This window comes from Salmo trutta, chromosome 14 (genome assembly GCF_901001165.1).
Source record: "Salmo trutta chromosome 14, fSalTru1.1, whole genome shotgun sequence".
Lineage (NCBI taxonomy): Eukaryota > Metazoa > Chordata > Actinopteri > Salmoniformes > Salmonidae > Salmo > Salmo trutta.
In genome coordinates, this window is record NC_042970.1 from 22617534 (window position 1) to 22636584 (window position 19051).

Below are 19051 nucleotides of genomic sequence, written 5' to 3' on the forward strand. Positions count from 1 at the left end.
AGTATCATTTGTTTTTCAACAGAACAATGACCCAGCACACCTCCATGCTGTGTAGGGGCTATTTGACCAAGAAGGAGAGTGATGGAGTGCTGCATCAGATGACCTGGCCTTCACAATCACCTGACCTCAACCCAATTGAGATGGTTTGTGATGAGTTGGACTGCAGAGTGAAGGAAAAGAAGCCAACAAGTGCTCAGCATATGTGGGAACTCCTTCAAGACTGTTGGAAAAGCATTCCAGGTGAAGCTGGTTGAGAGAATGCCAAGAGTGTGGCAATCAAGGCAAAGGGTGGCTACTTTGAAAAATCTCAAATCTCAAATATATTTTGATTTGTTTAACCCTTTTTTGGTTACTACATGATTCCATATGGGGCTCCCGAGTGGTGCAGCGGTCAAAGGCATTGCATCTCAGTGCTAGAGGCATCCCTACAGACCCTGGTTCAATTCCAAGCTGTATCCCAGGGAGTCCCATAGGGCCACGTGCAATTGGTTCAGCGTCGTCCGGGTTAGGCCGGTGTAGACCGTCATTGTAAATTTGAATTTGTTCTTAACTGACTTACCTAGTTAAATTAAGGTTAAAAAAAATCATAGTTTTGATGTCTTCACTATTGTTCTACAATGTAGAAAATAGTAAAAATGAAGAACCCTTGAATGAGTAGGTGTCCAAACTTTTGACAGGTACTGTATATAATGTATTTATTAAAAAAATTGCCTGTTATTTTGGCATTTATGTGTCATGAATCAGTTTGCAAACAATAAAGCTGCATACAAACTTGGTCTCTTTTTTGCTTTAAGTAAAGCAGCTCCAAAATGCAGGTGTTTCAGCCTATCTCAGTGCTTTCTGTGATGGTGGGGTAGCCAGAGGAAAATACAGAGCGTAGGGGTTGATAATGTTCTCAAGTTGCGCTGTGATTGGCTCAGTGTTCTTTCACTCATGGGGACACTACGTCACCACAAAATCTACGGATCATGTCAACATACTTTAAAAATCTTAGCTAGCAGTCGTCATCATGAATGAAGTTGACAATCTACTGGCAAATCCATTTCATATGAAGAGAAATAATGAAGAGAAATTATAGATAAAACGTATCGGTGCTCATCGGAAATTGGATATAAACATTACACAAGTTGGAAATCCCAAATTCAACAATGAGGGGTTTGGAAGAAATCAGTGGCATTGCAAAGCAATCACTAGCCTGCTATTCAGTGGAGTGGGTGTGTTGTCCAAGTCTGGGTTCAAGGGTCTTTTTTCCAAGCTTAAAAGGATAAACATTTAACATTGGCCATGCTGTCAATGCAGCATAACTTCTGCCGCATTCAAAACAACTAGAAACTCGGAAATCTCAGACTTCAGTGAGTTCAAGACAACTGGAAACTCGGAACTGTGAAATCTCAGACTTCAGTGAGTTCAAGACATGGAATTTAAAGAAAAAAAACGAGCTCCAACTGGGAAAATAAGTTTTGAACGGTCATCCAACTCAGATTTGCAAGTCGGGAACTCGGGCCTCTTTGTAGAGCTGCGACCTGAAGATCACTGACGCCATCATGATTCAACCTTGTTTTTTTCCCCCGAGTTCCCAGTTGTCTTGAAAGCACCATAAATCTAGAGAATGCCAGACTTGAATGAGAAAGTTTGATGACAAAATTTGGCCACGAAGGACCACTGCGCCACCTTCCTGTTCGAGTGAGCACAGCACAACAAAATGAGTCCAAAAATGTCTTGTATGCTGCTGCATAAATGATGTAATATGCCAGGGAGATATGAATACTGTAGCTAAGAAAGTAACACTAAGTGTATGTTGTGTAGTAAGCTGTTAGTAGCCCATGTGCCTCACCCTAATAATTTGGTCCCTTTTCCCCTTATGCCATAGTTTGTACATCTCAATTGTCAGTAGAAACCACATTTGTTTAAGCAAGTCAGCCATATCTGCTATGTTTTTTTAATTTGTAGTAAATGAGGCTGAATTTACTGTTTTGCTGCCAGACAAGGCTCCGCTGATAGCCAGGTGTAGCAGTGGTAAGGTGTTGGGACTGCTGTTGGGACTCTGCTGTTAGGACAGATTTATGTAGACCCTCACAGTTTGTGGACATCATGTGTCACTGTTATAGTGCAATTAATTTATTGTTTAGTGTTATGGCTTTGCTGGCATGCATCAAATCCCACCAAGATTTACATGCTAAAATTGCCACTGAGTACAGAGGCAGGGTAAATTCAAAACTAAATAGCTTTTATTGCCTATAAGGTTCCAACCTAAATGATCTCTTCAAGAACAAAACTTAAATGTTCAGCAAATAAAACTTGAAACCAGACCTAATGGCTCTCTCAGTCCTCTCCTCCCGTGAAGGGAAACCAGCAGCTGATAAGTGTGGTGCCTGAGTGAGTAGCCAGCAACACCCTTAACAAGCCTATTTAAGTCAGCCGTGCCTGTTCATCTTCAAGCATTGGGCGCTTTCCCAGCTGACTACATGGCTTGCGAGGGTGTACACATTAAGTGGCCGCCCCTCACGGCGCCACACTCCATTCTCACGAGGGAAGCCATCAGGTGACCAACGGTGGCCCACCCATCCCAAGGCTTCAAGCTGATTGCCGCGTTCCATGCTGACCCCCTCGCTTGTAGTGCTGGTCGTGGTAGGAGGACTGGCCCCTGACATCCCAACACAGGCATAAAATTTAGTTAGCATTATGCTAACTCAACAGGGTCCAGTTTTAAATCAAAATGAAATAAATCTTATGTCACAAGCGCCAAATACAACAGGTGTAGACATTACAGTGAAATGCTTACAAGCCCTTAACCAACAATGAAGTTAAGAAAAATTCAACAACAAAAAAGGTATGAAATAAAAGTAACAAATAATTAAAGAGCAGCAGTAAAATAACAATAGTAGCGTGGCTATATACAGGGGGTACTGGTACAGAGTAGATGTGCGGGGGCACCGGTTAGTCAAGGTAATATTTACATGTAGGTAGAGTTATTAAAGTGACTATGCATAGATAATAGATAGCAGCGTAAAGGGGGGGGGGCAATGCAAATAGTCTGGGTAGCCATTTGATTAGATGTTCAGGAGTCTTATGGCTTGGGGGTAGAAGCTGTTTAGAAGCCTCTTGGACCTAGACTTGGCGCTCCGGTACCGCTTGCCATGCGGTAGCAGAGAGAACAGTCTATGACTAGGGTGGCTAGAGTCTTGGACAATTTTTAGGGCCTTCCTCTGACACTGCCTGGTATAGAGGTCCTAGATGGCAGGAAGCTTGGCCCCGGTGATGTACTGGGCCGTACGCACGACCCTCTGTAGTGCCTTGCGGTCGGAGGCCGAGCAGTTGCCATACCAGGCAGTGATGCAACCCGTCAGGATGCTCTCGATGGTGCAGCTGTAGAACCTTTTGAGAATCTGAGGACCCATGCCAAATCTTTTCAGTCTCCTTAGTGGGAATAGGTTTTGTTGTGCCCTCTTCACGACTGTCTTGGTGTGCTTGGACCATGTTAGTTTGTTGGTGATGTGGTCACCAAGGAACTTGAAGCTCTCAACCTGCTCCATTGCAGCCCCATCGATGAGAATGGGGGCGTGCTCGGTCCGCATTTTCCTGTAGTCCACAATCATCTCCTTTGTCTTAATCACGTTGAGGGAGAGGTTGTTGTCCTGGCACCAGATGGTCAGGTGTCGGTGATTAGGCCTACCATTGTTGTGTCATCGGCAAACTTAATGATGGTGTTGGAGTCGTGCCTGGCCGTGAGGTCATGAGTGAACAGGGAGTACAGGAGGGGACTGTGCACGCACCACAGAGGGGCCCCCGTGTTGAGGATCAGCATGGCGGATGTGTTGTTACCTACCCTTACCACCTGGGGCCGGCCAGTCAGGACATCCAGGATCCAGTTGCAGAGGGAGGTGTTTAGTCCCAGGGTCCTTAGCTTAGTGATGTGTTGAGGGCACTATGGTGTTGAACGCTGAGCTATAGTCTATGAATAGCATTCTCACATAGGTGTTCCTTTTGTCCAGGTGTGAAAGGGTAGAGTGGATTGCATCATCTGTGGATCTGTTGGGGCGGTATGCCCGGTTTCCTAAAGGCATCTTAAGGTTAAATTCATGGTTAGAACCATAGGACCCTATGGCTCCAACGATGAACTTAGCCTTAAGATGCTTTTGGGAAACAGGGCCCAGGATTCTCTCTTCATAAACATCAAAGGAAAAAACATCTCAGTTCACATCTGGTTCAGCTCACTGATTATCTAAACACTTGATTCTTCTGCAGTAGTAAAAATATACTCCACAACTTTGTTTCCAATAAGTTATCAACGTTCAATGTTTCTATGATTCTTCTAGGTTTCTTTCTGTGTCACAGTTCACAGTTCGTGGAAGCTTTCTCCAAAGGCAAGAGGGTAAGAAAGCGAGAGCCGAGCCACAGCAAAAGATGTTCAGACTCTAGTGGTCGCCAACAAACTCCCAACCCATAGAATTAGTGTAAAGAAGTTAAGGGCTGTCTTGTTTTGCGAAAATGTTAGGGAATTTCTAAAATAGCATGGGCTACATACGCATTATACTTCAGTGTGCTGCTGTCCCAATTTCAAAATGTCCTATTTCCATGCTAAAATAAAAACTAAGAAAATGCCATGTTTTGTATAAGGGTAAATTGAGGCACACACACACATTCACACAGCAGATATCAGACCATTCAATAACAGTAAGGTTTGGCTTCTTTGGTGCCATTTGTCCAGGCATCCATCTGTCCTGTCATGGCTCCAGTGCAGCGATGATAGCCACTACTCCTCCACCCTGGCTGGCTCTACTTGCCAAAGATGCTGGCTCCTGGGGCTTTAGGCTTCTCCAGTACAGTCTCTCCTCAAGACTTCACCCCACTGAACACAGAGGGAGCCACCTTCCCCATACGCTTCGATGATGGACAGAGACAAGGCCATGAGCGAAGATAGTGGGGCGTGCCAAGCACTACTACACACAAACACAAAGATGAGCAATATTCACACTGTAGACAAACTGATGAGTCTATAATCTTTAGAAGAAGTGCTGCAGTTGTGTCGTCTTTTTCCTTCTTCCTAGTTCTCTAATCGAACATTCTTCATCTACCCTGGGGACAGGGACAGAAACACTAGGCTAGTTTCTGACAACTTAGCCTCCTGCTCTTGACTAACTATACACCCTCTGTCTTAAACACTGACTGCACAAGATTCAGTCTCTGTAGGAGTGGAAACTATTTGTAACTCACTCAGTATGCGCTCTCCCGAGCTGGGCTTGGGCCGAATACACACCAGAGTTCAGCGATAACATTGTAGAAAGTGAACCGAGCTCACGTCACTTGACTGTGTGACTTTACTCTCCCTGATATGCTCCCTGCACTAATGCCTACAACTGACTAATATCAAAAGGGTATATGCGGTCAACAATTAATATGGCAGTGATAATTACTTGTATGACACACTCCCACAAAAAAAATGTTAGGCAAGTGATATTAGGCTACTATAGATTCTGAGTCTGAATGCTGCTACTCACCACACTCTATCGTGACCTCATAGGTCTTACTCTTGGGCTCGCCCTTCAGCCCCAGTTTACTGCGGGCTCCTTTCAGGTCCTCCTCCATCACAGGACACTTCTTTACCTCACCGGGCTATGGAGGGCTGGAGAAAGAATGGGGGTAAAATCTCACATCTTTCTGGATTTCCCTCATCATAACTCTCCCTCTGATTTGTCTCTCAATCTTCCTATTTTAAAGTAAATATAGCGCAATCCTTTACATAGGAAGTAATATAGGTAGATTTTGCTGTCACATCAAGAACTGGACAACAAATAGTTGATAATAGGTCAGGACAGTCGGATACAAGGACGTTTGCTTACCTGAGACATGTATTTGGGTTTTCGTGTCTTAACCCCAGAGTTCTGGTCAGTGGAGCTGTGTCTGGATTGGTCAGTGGAGCTGTGTCTGGATTGGTCAGTGGAGCTGTGTCTGGATTGCTCCACTCGGTCCAGTCCATTATATTTATACCCTCAGATCCTCAGGGAGATAATCTCTGTTATAGACCCTGGGATTGAGTCAGTGGACACCCACCCTCTCTCTCTGTCCATTTTCAGTGTGTATTATTAGACTGACATGAGGGATTGTGCAGCTGGAACAGGTCTTCCCTCATTTAGGATGTGGTTGCAACAAACTGCTGAGTGAGAGACAACTCAGAGCCCTTACAACATCCCACAAGCAGTGATTTCAAAGTACACTGGAAGCTACACCGCTCCCTGGCAGTCTAGTGGTTAAGATTCAGTGCTTTCACCCCAGCAGCCCGGGTTTGATTCCTGGTCAGGGAATGTCCTTTTAGGCCTCTGAATGCATGTCAACTTGCAGAACACGTCAGCTGATGAACACCTTCCCCATGTTACTACTAACCCCAAAATAGCTCTACTCCCTACTGCCCAATCAAGAGTTCACCTCTCCCATCAAATTAAACCTGAGGTCAAATTATTTTCCTGAATGGATTACCTAAAGGTTTAGGGATTTTGCAAACATAACACTTGCAGTCATATAACTTTGACATAATGGTTCAGAATAAGATTTGACTCAGAGGGGCCAGACCGTACAAACTGTATCACAGGGAGACTAGTGAATCAGCCTTTCTGTTTGAGAGGCCATCGCTTGCCTGCCAGCATGTCTGTGTGTGTAGTTAATAAGTGAGTAAGGAGTCAAAAGGTGTTTGAGAGCCAGGCTTATCCATCAATAACAATTGTCCTCGAGTCAGTGTGTATGCGTCAAAAGATAGTCTTGTGTGTATAATTAGGGGATCTATTTGCAGCAGTGGAGGCTGGTGGGAGGAGTTATAGGAGCACTGGCTGGAATGGAGGTAACATGGTTTCCATGTGTGATACCGTTCCATTTATTCCAGCAATTACAATGAGCCTGTCCTCCTATAGCTCTTCCTAACAGCCTCCTCTGATTTACAGGTACTGCGCCATTATTCTCAGAGTCAGTGAACTCTATGGGGAGAAATGGGTCCTCACTTCCCTACAAGCCTCACTGCACCTGTTAATGAACTGTTTACTGACAGCCCACTCTATCAATGTGGAAATGGCACCCTGGTGGCAGTCTAGAGTATAACAGAGACCTGTGATCTCAAACTCTCCCCCTACATTCCAGGAGCCTTCTTAACACTAGCATTTTTACCCTGACAGCTCCCTGGGGGTCTAGTGGTTAAGATTTGGTGCGCTCTGGGTTTGATTCCTGGCCAGGGAATTCACTTTTTAAACCCTCCTACAATGCAGTACAACCCTAGTAAATGGACAATACAGAAAGCTCTGTCTATTCAGACATGGTCTTTAAAAAAAAAAATAGCTATTTCAGTGTTTTACTAACTTTATTGCAAAAGAAAAAATAATGGTAATGTAAGTCCTTAATTTGTCAGTCATTTTAATGATCTAGTTATTTTTGCAAAGTACTAAAAGCCCTCTCTTTTGAGCAGAGGGCAACCAGAAGTGTTTTATGATGCTGTACCACCCATTTACCAAACCCTACTGTCATTTACTCCTAAGTATCAGCCAACAACACAATCATCAACCGTTCAACATCTTCAGCACTATGGTCATCACATTTACTTTATCCCCACTCCTTACTTTGAACAGGAGCATTAAGACAAACACACTCATACAAACATACCTGCACTGTACTGCAGGCTGACCTAGAGTCACTCAAACATACCTTCACTGTACTGCAGGCTGACTCCAACTAGGTCTGTGCTTCTGTCAAACCAACTGAATGCTACTGCAAGTCTTAAGCTCTGGGGCACAAAATGAACACTCACAAACACGGTAAGTTCACATAGGCACATTGTCGAAAACAAAGAATGAACACAAAGAACATCCATAGACCAGTGATAACTGGGAATTGTGCAAGAGCGGAGAGTTTTTTCCCGTTGGTTGTGAGGACACACCCTCAGGTCCCATATCTACTCCGTCTCTGAATGAAAAACACTTAGTAGGCTGGGGATCATCATGGTTCTGGCCCAAAATAACTTACTGTAAAAAACAAACAGGACACACCAAAGACAATAAATAAGTAATGAAAGAGATCCCAGTTAACTGTCATACGCAGAGACAGGGAGAGAAAGCTCCGAGCCAGGCCTATAGACCTAAACGGTCACTGGGTGGGCTTGAAATGAGGGTTTCAGTCCCTTGGGTCCGGGTTGGGTGGTGCATGGTGGAGACACACATGCCCAAGCTGCACCGTCCTGACCCGTCCTCCCTCTGCAGTCATGTAGAAGTGGAAACAGTTAGAAACGTGCCTGCTGTGGTTATTATAAAACAACACTGCATCTTCAGAGCAAAGCCTTCATTGGAGCATCAAGCCACACCTCCCACATTCCCTTAGCCATGCATGAATGGAAAAGTCCACACAGACAGACACACACTCCTCCACCAACTCCTATAACAGGCCATAGCAGTCAGCCTAGCTGAGGAGACAGACAGACATTTCTTATATGGAATCTAGATGAGGAATACAATCACTTTTTGATTCGGAAGAGTATCAGATGTATTAAAATATTAAAATGACAAAGGTTTACATAAAGGCGGGGGGGGGGGGGGGACGCTGAGTTCAATACCAGGTGCCTGTTCTCTCTGTACATCCAACCGAGGTCACCGGCTAAACCACAGAAAAAGTAACACCCATTCACAGTTTAACCTGATGCAGTAATATCATTCTGGACTTCTGAAGAGTCAGTGTGGAACAGAATTAGGAATTAGAAAAGACATTTAATAGGATCTTTAGGGTGCTAGCAATTACACTGCATCACCAACTCAAACACACCCAAACCCTCCTATTACAGACTAGTGTTAAACGTTTTCCCAACACCCATATCAAGATTGATTTCCCCAACGAGTGTCACTGAAACACCAGTGACAGAGCTATGGTGAAATCTCCTTTAGACATGGTATGTAGTTAGCTGCAGTAAAATCCTTTCCATGGGTTTCTATCCCAGTGCAGAGGCTGCAGGAGTCCCATGTGGATGTGTAGTAATGGCAGTCCAATAGGCTCCATGGTCTGCAGTCTTCCATGATCCCACCTCCCTACATAGGCCCCCTACTCACTCCACAAAGAGACCAATGCCAGCCTGCTGTTAGAGGAATCAAGTACAGGTTGCCAGCAGCCTCTAGTCAGGGCAGCAGGCCCTGGAGGAGGAGAGAGTGGGGATGTGAGTAGACACAGGAGTGGGTCAGACCAGGTCAGACTGGGTAGACCTAGGTCAAACAGGGATCCCCATACGGTGCTTCTTCTTCTTCTTGACTGTCTTGAGGCCAGTGAGTCTGCGCACATCCTCCTCCTCCGAGTCATCCATCTCATCGTCAGCCGAGAACAGGATCTGAGAAAGAGAAAGAAGTTTGGAAATGAGACCAAAGGAAGCCACACACCTGGATGGATGACACTCAAAGCAACCCTGAGTTATGGATTAAATTAGTTGAATCCCAGAGCTTAAATGCTCACGGACACCAGCAAATTTCCTGTGTCAGCAGAAACATATAATTCGCCCTCCATCTGCCTCTGTGGGGTGGAAGGATGGCGATGGGTCTGGTTGCTTAAGATAAGAAAGTGCTCACCCTGGTGGCAGTCTGTTATACTACATCTCTCAGAAAGGCTCCTCTCTTTTTTCACACCTTCCATGTAATTGGGTCATCTTTTGATCAGTGACTGTACAGTCTAGTGTGTATAAAAAGTGTGTTCCCTGACCGGGAATCGAACCTGGGACGGGGTGGTGAGAGCAGCGAATCCTAACCACTAGACCACCAGGGAGATGTGGTGGCAGGAATACATATGCCCCGGACTATTTGATAGGGGGAGGAGTCTGAGTATTTGGGTGTAGTATTGAAGCTTGCCATCAAGGTTTTTCTTTTACATTGTAAGCCTCTTTTACTGAAGCAAAAACTAGCTCCAACTCATCAAAATAAAACAAGCCTGTGATAACATAACTATATGCCCCCTTTTATAATGAGAGAGCGATAAGATCACTGCTCTGAATATTTATTTCAGCTTGAGGCAGATTACTAAAGCCATACATGCTCCATGTTAACCTGTACAGCAGTGTTTCTTTAGTAGTGGGTTTGGAGATAGTTCCTGTGACTGGAGGAAGTGCTCACAGTCTGGTACACTACACCCAGATGTCTATGAGAAACTACTCCCTTGTCACATGCCACAAATTACATATACTGGTAATTCCATAGGACATGCATTCCTGATATTAGACATGATGGTCTAGTGGTTAGGATTTGGTGCTCTCACCGCCATGCCTGGGTTTGATTCCCGGTCAGGGAACACACTTTCAATAACTCCTAGAATCCACTGTCACAAAACATGGTGCTTTGGGTGATCCATGAGTAACTGTGGAAACCAATTACCTAGCTATCACAATCAGCTCAACATTTGATTCTAAAGCAACTCACTACTTCCATTTATGATGAGAAATGTGGTGCTTTGGAATCAGAAGGAAAAAAAACTCCTTATAAATGATGTTTGTTTTTAGAGTTTCTGGTGAATAAGAAATCCCCCTGCTCAAGGCAGACTTAAATGACTTCATGCATGAATGTTTGAGTGTGGTGGTTGTCTCTGGAGCAGATCACAGGGCCAGGTCCATCTGGTTTACAGGCCTGTAAAGTGACTGGCCTTGGGCACAGGGTGGAGTGATTCACAGCCCAGAGACAGGCTTCTGTTGGTGCTGGGCAAGTTTGTCTACACAGCCAGGGGAGGATGTAAGTTAGCCTAGTGGCTACGTCAGCCTGAGGCAATGGGAGGAGAGAGAGGCCACACAGGGCTTGGACGAGGAGGACGACGCTCAGAATCAAATCGTAGGACTTAGTGTATATTCCTCCTAAGGATTTTTCAGAGCTTTCCCAAAAACCAGCTTTTCCAGTGATTTAGGTGTGTAATGTACACTGAGTGTACAAAACATTAAGAACACCTGCTTTTTCCATGAGACACTGACCACGTGAAAGCTATGATCTCTTATTGATCCACTTCAATCACTGTAGGTGAAGTGGAGGAGACAGGTTAATGAAGGATTTTTAATAAACCAATTAGGCACATTTGGGCAGACTTGATACAACATTTTTTACAGAAATGCAACGGTTCATTGGATCAGTCTAACACTACGTAAATACACTACTGTCATCTAGTGGCTAAAATCTAAACTGGAATAATACATTGTGGCCTTTCTCTTGCATTTTAAAGATTAAGAAAAAAACATGCGTTTTTTATTTCTGAATTATCTTTTACCAGAGCTAGTGTGTTATATTCTTTTACATTAATTTCACATTTCCACAAAGTTCAAAGTGTTTCCTTTCAAATGGTATCAAGAATATGCATATCCTTGTTTCAAGTCCTGAGCTACAGGCAGTTAGATTTGGGTATGTCATTTTAGGCGAAAATTGAAAAAAAAGGGTCTGATCCTTAGCCTTGAGAGAACTGAGACATGGATTGTGTATGTGTGCCATTCAGAGGGTGAATGGGCAATACAAAATATTTAAGCGTCTTTGAACCCGGTATGATAGTAGGTGACAGATGCACCGGTTTGTATCAAGAATGATCCACCACCCAAAGGACATCCAGCAAACTTGACAACTGCAACTCAATATTAGGAAGGTGTTCCTAATGTTTGGTATACTCAGTGTATGTGAATAGGTATATGATTGGTTGTGTGATTGGTTGTATGGTGTGATTGTGTGGTCAGGCCTTGGTCTTTTATTAAGCATTCTGTGTCTATGACTTTATAAATGGTCGTGTCCATGTCTTACCTCAGACTCTGAGTCGTCGTGGGAGAGTGCCCGCCTGTAGCGCACCTTACTGTTGCCCCTCACGTCCTCCCCCACCTCCCGCTCCTCCAGCTTGGCTTTTGTCCGCCCCTTCTTCATCAGGAAGTTATCTACCACCCAAAACATCAGGGCCTGAGGAAAACATACAGTACACAGCTCAGTGAGCAAGTACAACAGACACACATGACAGTTTGAAGATCACACACAAGCCTAAATGGCTGAAATCCGCAGACAAACATCACATCAAATGCACTTAGTTGAAGCAATTACATTTCAAAGGGGATGCAAATATCGGTCAATTTTGCTGCCGATTAACTGACCGTCATTAACCGGTCAACAAACGGTAAAAAAATGTCCAAACAGTAAAATTATGTGACCAACAGAAAATACTATTAGAGATCTATATATAATGACGAGATGCTTATGTTTCTGTCCTAACAATGGGAGTTGAACCAAGGCGGGAAAGCAGGCGACAAGCTTAGGCCCAAAATAAGACCATGGAAACCTATTGGGTTTATTTTGGACAGATTTTGGCGAGAGCGAAACCTCTCGCTTTGCCATATCCTCTCTGGTACCTTGCATTCATACAAGGACCAGACATTTTTAATTAAGAGCTGAATGGAAACATGCAACAATAGCAAGCCTATCATATTATAGTTCAAAAGGCTATAGACTACTTTGAACATACAAGTCCTGTATTGAAGCATCTAATCAAACGTCCTTTTCAAACATTTGCCAAAATGCAATATGCGGAAAACACCATTCTAAACCTAATTTGAGCAGTTGTGAAAAATTAAAGTCTCAGAAATTTAGAAAGAGGGGGAATGTAATAGCAACAACTATGATGGGTTGCTAATATGGATTGTGCCTATGGCTTCTGAACAACGAAAGAAAGTTGATATGAATTAGAACAGGAGAGAAATGCTGGTTAATGGCATGAGGGAAAAAAATTGCCTCCATGTTTCTACAGATCAATTTTCGTAAGGCTACTTTGAAGCAAGGTAAGACATGCCTCATTATTTGAAGTAAAAGTATCAGGTTTCAAACAATTATACTGCCTCGAGCTCACATTGCAAAGTGGTGGGTGACAAACTATCAGTCAACGGTAGGCAGGCTATAGTATAAAGTACACACCTGAACGGCGTACGGGAGGAGCGCTTTAATTACAAGTTGATGTTGAGAAATAAAAATAGCTCCTTTTAAATCGTGGCCACCAAAATGTTGAACACTCGATTGCACTTGTTGCAATTGTTAAATTGTTGCGCAATGACTGGGCTTCTAAAAGCAGGCTTCACTCCAGTAGCCTACAGACTTTTTAAGGGGCTACTCTCGCGCTGTCTGACAGGTGGAAGGCTATTCCACTCCTCAAACTAGGCTCTGTATGCTGTACGTGTATGATAAATAATATACATGACGAAAATACAAACGTGCCAATTTAATTCCAAAATTAAGAAAATGACCTTAAAGACTGATAAGCATGACCAGGCAAATGTATTTTCAGCAGCTAACCGATTAACGGTTAAGATCACTAAATGTATTTTCAATTGAGCCCTGCCTCACGGAGGTACTGCACACTTAACTTACGTTAACGAAGAACGGGACGATGAGCATGACGATGGCCAGCTCCAACTGAGGGTTGTTTATGGGGTTCAGGAGAGCCAGCTGTGATACACACACGGTAAGTAAACAGTACACAAACATAAACACACCGGAGTTAAAACGATAGAAACAGTTTACAGTACTGTTAGTACTCATACACTTTCCACAGTCATAATATAACTGAACTGACACAATGGTCACATGGTCAGGAACCTACCCATTATGCCCCCTACTCACCTTCTTCCACTGGGGGATGAGTAGGACCAGGATGATGAGGACCTTCTCAAACATCATGATGAGGATGTAGAGAGCACACTGGCCTGCCCATGCAGTACACTGCACTGGTTCTCCTGTGCACGCACACACACACACACACACACACACACACACACACACACACACACACACACACACAAAGCAAAGATGAACTCGTGACCTATGGACTAGACACACAATCCAATAGACAGAAACAAACGAGCAAAACAGACAAATACCAACCCACAGAAATACCCAGACAGACGGCAGTTAACTGGAACTCTATATTCCACGTTAAGTTGCAATCTGCAGTTGCTACATCCATTTTTTGGACTTCTAAATGATAAATCCATTGAATCTTGAAAAACAAATTCTAAATGCCTCATAAGCTTGGTTTAATGGTCATCATACCCCCATCAGAACCCAATATATAAGCTTGTTTTACTCCAATGTCTGTAAACAATATAAGTGTGAACAAACATACATGCCTCGAAACATGGTTAAAACCATAATGTTTGCTATGGTCAGTCCTTGCATCCAAAGCTATGTCTATGAATTTGAGAGAGGTTACATTTCTCCAGGTCCACTGCGTATTACCCCTTTAAATCAAAGCACCGGGGAAATGTTTCCATAAACTCTGCCTTTGGGTAAACAATTTAACAGTGATCGACTATGTTTGATGTGGATGACATTGCAGTAGTGCCCTAGGCAGCCACTCCCCTCTTCTGGACACCATGCGTACTACAGGGTGAAATGATCTCTCATCCACACTGACAAACACACACACTCTCACCATATTCTCCGAAGCGTAGAGCGTCCCACTGCCTCCACTCTACGATAGCACTGATGGCCCTCACCCCGGCATAGATCAGCAGCATTCCAAGAGACGCATCCAGGAGGAAGTTAATGAGGTAACTGAGGAAGAGAGGAGACATCATGCACTTCAAGGTTGAAGTGGACAATGTTATAGAGAATATACTGAACAGAAATATAAACGCAACATGCAACTATTTCAACAATTTTACTGAGTTAAATTTCATAGAAGGAAATCAGTCAATTCAATAGGCCCTAATCTATGGATTTCACATGACTGGGCAGGGGCGCAGACATGGATGGGCCTATGCCCACCCAACCAATCAGAATTAGTTTTAAAGGGCTTTATTACAGACATAAATACTCCTCTGCCCCCCCCCCCCTCAGAAGATCCCGCACGCAGGTGAAGAAGCCAGATGTGGAGGTCCTGGGCTGGTGTGGTTACATGTGGTCTGCGATTGTGAGGCCGGTTGGATGTACTGCCAAATTCTCTAAAACAATGTTGGAGGTGGCTTATGGTAGAGAAATTAACATTAAATTCTCTGGAACAGCTATACAGCTCTGTTGGACATTCCTGCAGTCAGCATGCCAATTGCATGCTCCCTTAAAATCTGTGGCATTGTGTTGTGTGACAAAACTCATGCTGTTAAATCAGCTTGTTGATATGCCACTACTATCAGGTGGGTGGATTATCTTGGCAAAGGAGAAATGCTCACTAACAGGGATGTAACCAAATTTGCGCACGCAATTTGTGCGTATGGAACATTTTTGGGATGTTTTATTTCAGCTCATGAAACATGGGACCAACACTTTACATATTGCATTTATATTTACTACATACACAAAAATACAGAGGCACAAAGACAGACAGACAGACATAATGTCTGACAGACACACTCATACAGAGACACACTCACAGTGAGCAGGGGTCCTCCTCTGTGAGGTCAGACAGGTAGACGTTGGCAAAGTGAATGAATAGCATACCAATGGCCTGTTTGGAGGTGTCCAGGAACCTGGTAGAGTTGCCGGGCACAGGAGGGCCTTTTAAGAACTCTTGAGAATTCAAGTTCTTTCAATAGCTCAACATAACATTAGAAAAATTCACAATTTGTCTTGTGTTTATCTTAGTTGCGTTTCTTGGCTAATAGCAATATTGAAGAGGATAAGCTTGACTACTGTGGTTGGAAGTGGGAGTGAGACGGCTGCCATCTTACCAGATCCTCCAGGGCCTTCTCTCATGCTTGGGCTCCCTGAAGCGCTTCACTGTGGACAGGACACAGAGAGTCACATATAGGACTGCCGCTCTCACACACCCACAACAGCAGTGGGATGAATTAGTATCGCTCTCTGGGGCAAATCCAATCATTCTATTAATGTAAATTAATTAAGGACAGCTCCAGTCTGAACTGAAATCGGCTTTACACTTCCATCATCAAGTTTAGTATGTAGGGCAACATCTCAGAACGAAGTGTAATGGGGCTATTTCTATGAATATGGCCAGTGTGATGGAAATGCAGTTCAGTTTCCCCTTTAGCACCATAGCCTAACCCCTAACTAATGGACTTTAGCAAACAATGTTTATTAGGTTATATTCCCTTAACAAGTCAGCTATTGAGATGCCATGTTTACACAAGGTGAGACCATAGAGGAAGGGTGGATGGTAAGAGGAAGTGGCAGATTTTAGTATGTACATTACATACTAAAATGTCACTGCTTGTTACTAATGTGCCGATCATGATATTAACCACCAAATCTCCCTTGTTCTGTGAACAGAAGAAATACTTTGGTTGTATCTTATGAGCTGAAAACAAGTGGTGCATTTGGCACTGTAATCAACCCATTGATAGAGCAGAGGACCTGCTAACAGTACGCGACACCAGGCAGGCATTGTCATATTACATGTCACACTGTCTTGGTCACATTTCAACATTATCACCGAGAGTACCAACCTGGGGATGACAATGATAATAAGGTAGGTGCTTATAGTTGTCCTATTCCACAGTATATTAAGAGTGCATTGATTGGAAATGTGATTTTTGCAAATCTGAACTCTCCCTGAGACATCCTCGGAGAGTGGGGTCACGGCCTGGGTCTGCTAACAGCTACCCTTGAGCAATAAGGGTTCAATGCCTTACTCAAGGGCATAGACAGATTTTTCACATTCTTGGCGCTGTGATTCGAACCAGCAACCTTTCGGTTACTGGCCCAATGCTCTAACCACTAAGCTACCTGACCCCCTGCACTGTAGATTGGTGTGTGTTCAAACACAATAGCCTACATGAAAGACAAACTGCCCGTTTCAGTGACTCCTACTCTGGGGGTTAGGCCCCTGCGGACAAGGCGCAAGCCCTTTCTACTAAAGTCTAGGTCTACACTATTGTTATTCCTCACTGTGAGTGATGCAAGAGTGTGTATTCTCTGAACACAATGTAATGGCTGACAAATAATGTTTTGGCTGTTCCAGACAATAGTCAGCTTGTTTCCATGCCTTCCCTCTTCTAACCTCCATGACACATGATTGATTGTTGGGAGAGAAAAAAAGTGGTTTAATGATTTATGACTCCACTAATCTACTGGACATACCCTAATCCTCAATTTGGGTTTAAGATAAGACACCTCTAGGCAACAATACCCTAATGTGTGTTAAATACTTTGTGTGCGTGGATGCATGTGCGTGTGTCGGTATCAAGTATATGTATCTATGTCACCTGTCAAAAGGGTAGCTAGTTTTCCTAGTGTATTGCCCAAACAAATGTTTACAGGGGAATTCGCATATGGATATGCTGTGACTTCAGACTTCCTCAGACTGTTGTGTTGTGTTGAGTGTGTAACTACTGACACACCCTGCATGTAGGCTGTGGGCTGGGCTGTGTGAATGTGATGATTCAGGCCCAGTCAATTCCCACTGAGAAAGCTGCCTCAGGCATCATCACTGCTCTGAGAGCTGAAAATGCCTCACCTCTTGCTGTTGTTGCTGTGAGACTCCTCTCTACCAGGGCAACACTGCTGACTCAGTGGTCAGAGATATACTCAATGAGGTCAAATTACATGGCCAAAAATGAACACTATGGGGATGGGACAACACATTTCACACTGTATAATCCAGTATTTTCAGACAGTGTATAAACACTACACAGTGAAATTCAATTTTACAGTAGGCCTAACTGCACAGAACAAACGACCATAAATTAGCACATTTTCCACAGTCAGAGTGGGCATCTGGTTGGCTGTACTCACACATCAGCGTACTGAAGGCCACCATCGCTAGAAGGCCTTGCAGGAAGATGCCGAAAGAGTCCATCAAGTCACCATTCTCGCAGCCACGGGTGTCCGCATTTGGTGTGGAGCGGGCAGACGCTGGCGTGTTGGAAGAAGGCATAGCTGACAGAACCACTCCCGGGACAGCCACGTCCCCGGGTTGGGAAAGAAGACTCACCCCACTAACCGCCATAGTAGACCAGTTTAAAGGTTTATTGGCGGATGGCATATACCGTAAATAAGCAATAAAGCCAATGTAAATGTCTCCTCCCCGCAGAACGGGCTTCTTCGTCATCCAGTTGTTGTTAGCCGGCAATCGATTAGTTATGCAGGAGTTATTGGCAAAAAAAAAGAGGTTATCTTCCTTTTAACTGCGGAGCCATATCTTCACGTTTCATGTGGCCAGCTTTAGCAAACATATCCCAGTTTTTGATAATCCATTGTATCACCAAATAGCCACAAAAGAACGACATACCATGCATGTCATACTCATTTAACTAACATATTCTTGGCTTACTAACAAATTAAAATCCAAGCTGTAGCTAGCTTAAATCAGCTATCGATAGCTAACGAACATAACTAGCTACACAGCAGGCAATCATGGACAACGCATATAACAATTAAATGCATGTGACGACGCAATGTTTACAAACGGAAACATTAGCAACAAAGTTGCAAAATGAGTCATCCCAAGGCATGTTCTGACTTCATGTCATTTTAACAGAGTTCCTAAACCTTTTAGCGGTGCGCGAGAGGGTTAGCAAATGAAGCTAGTTTCACCTAGTTATGTACCACTTAAATATATATATATTTTTTAAGTGTAAGCAAGCTACTTGAGTAAACACCACTGTTTTACCCTGTGACGAATTAAATTATATAAAAACATCGCGTCAGGGACAAACCACCAGCCAACCAGAACAAGTGATGCTAACGGTACCGGTAGCTTAGCTAGCTAATCTGGTTCAAGTACTTGCAATGGATCCCTTGTGCATGTATGAAAGGCATGATATTGCTATTCTCACGATTTCGGATTTGCTACTTTTTCATTTGAAAAATCTGTTTTGCACAAAACATGGGAACGACCAATAATGTTCTCAACGATCAGAGTACATAGCTACCACTGGAATTTCCAGCTGCATCCTTTCTGTGCAAAACGTTTCCTAAACGAAAGAAAATAGAACAAAACGGGGCGGGACTTACCTTAATTTGTCCAATAGAAACTCTCGTTTTCGTTGCAAAACGCAACTGTTTGGACTAATGAATACGCACAGACTGCCCACTCATGTTGACATTACGTAAAGGTTAATGTGGTCGACGTGACACAACGGTATCATGGGAAGTGT

General features: G+C 43.7%; 1 protein-coding gene and 1 pseudogene across 1 annotated transcript; both read right to left on the reverse strand.

Annotated features, from left to right (window-relative positions):
• Positions 1 to 4128: 4128 nt before the first annotated feature.
• On the reverse strand, positions 4129 to 5849 carry LOC115207641 (musculoskeletal embryonic nuclear protein 1-like; annotated as a pseudogene).
• Positions 5850 to 7323: 1474 nt separating this feature from the next.
• LOC115207640 (store-operated calcium entry regulator STIMATE) lies at positions 7324 to 18880 on the reverse strand. The gene is made up of 8 exons (XM_029774934.1): positions 17688 to 18880; positions 15665 to 15713; positions 15368 to 15463; positions 14431 to 14552; positions 13620 to 13732; positions 13368 to 13445; positions 11766 to 11915; positions 7324 to 9343 (listed from the first exon to the last, which is right to left on the reverse strand). Exons 1-8 carry the CDS (start codon positions 18001 to 18003, stop codon positions 9227 to 9229), a joined length of 1041 nt encoding a protein of 346 aa, XP_029630794.1. The 5' UTR covers positions 18004 to 18880; the 3' UTR covers positions 7324 to 9226.
• Between the last annotated feature and the right edge of the window lie 171 nt (positions 18881 to 19051).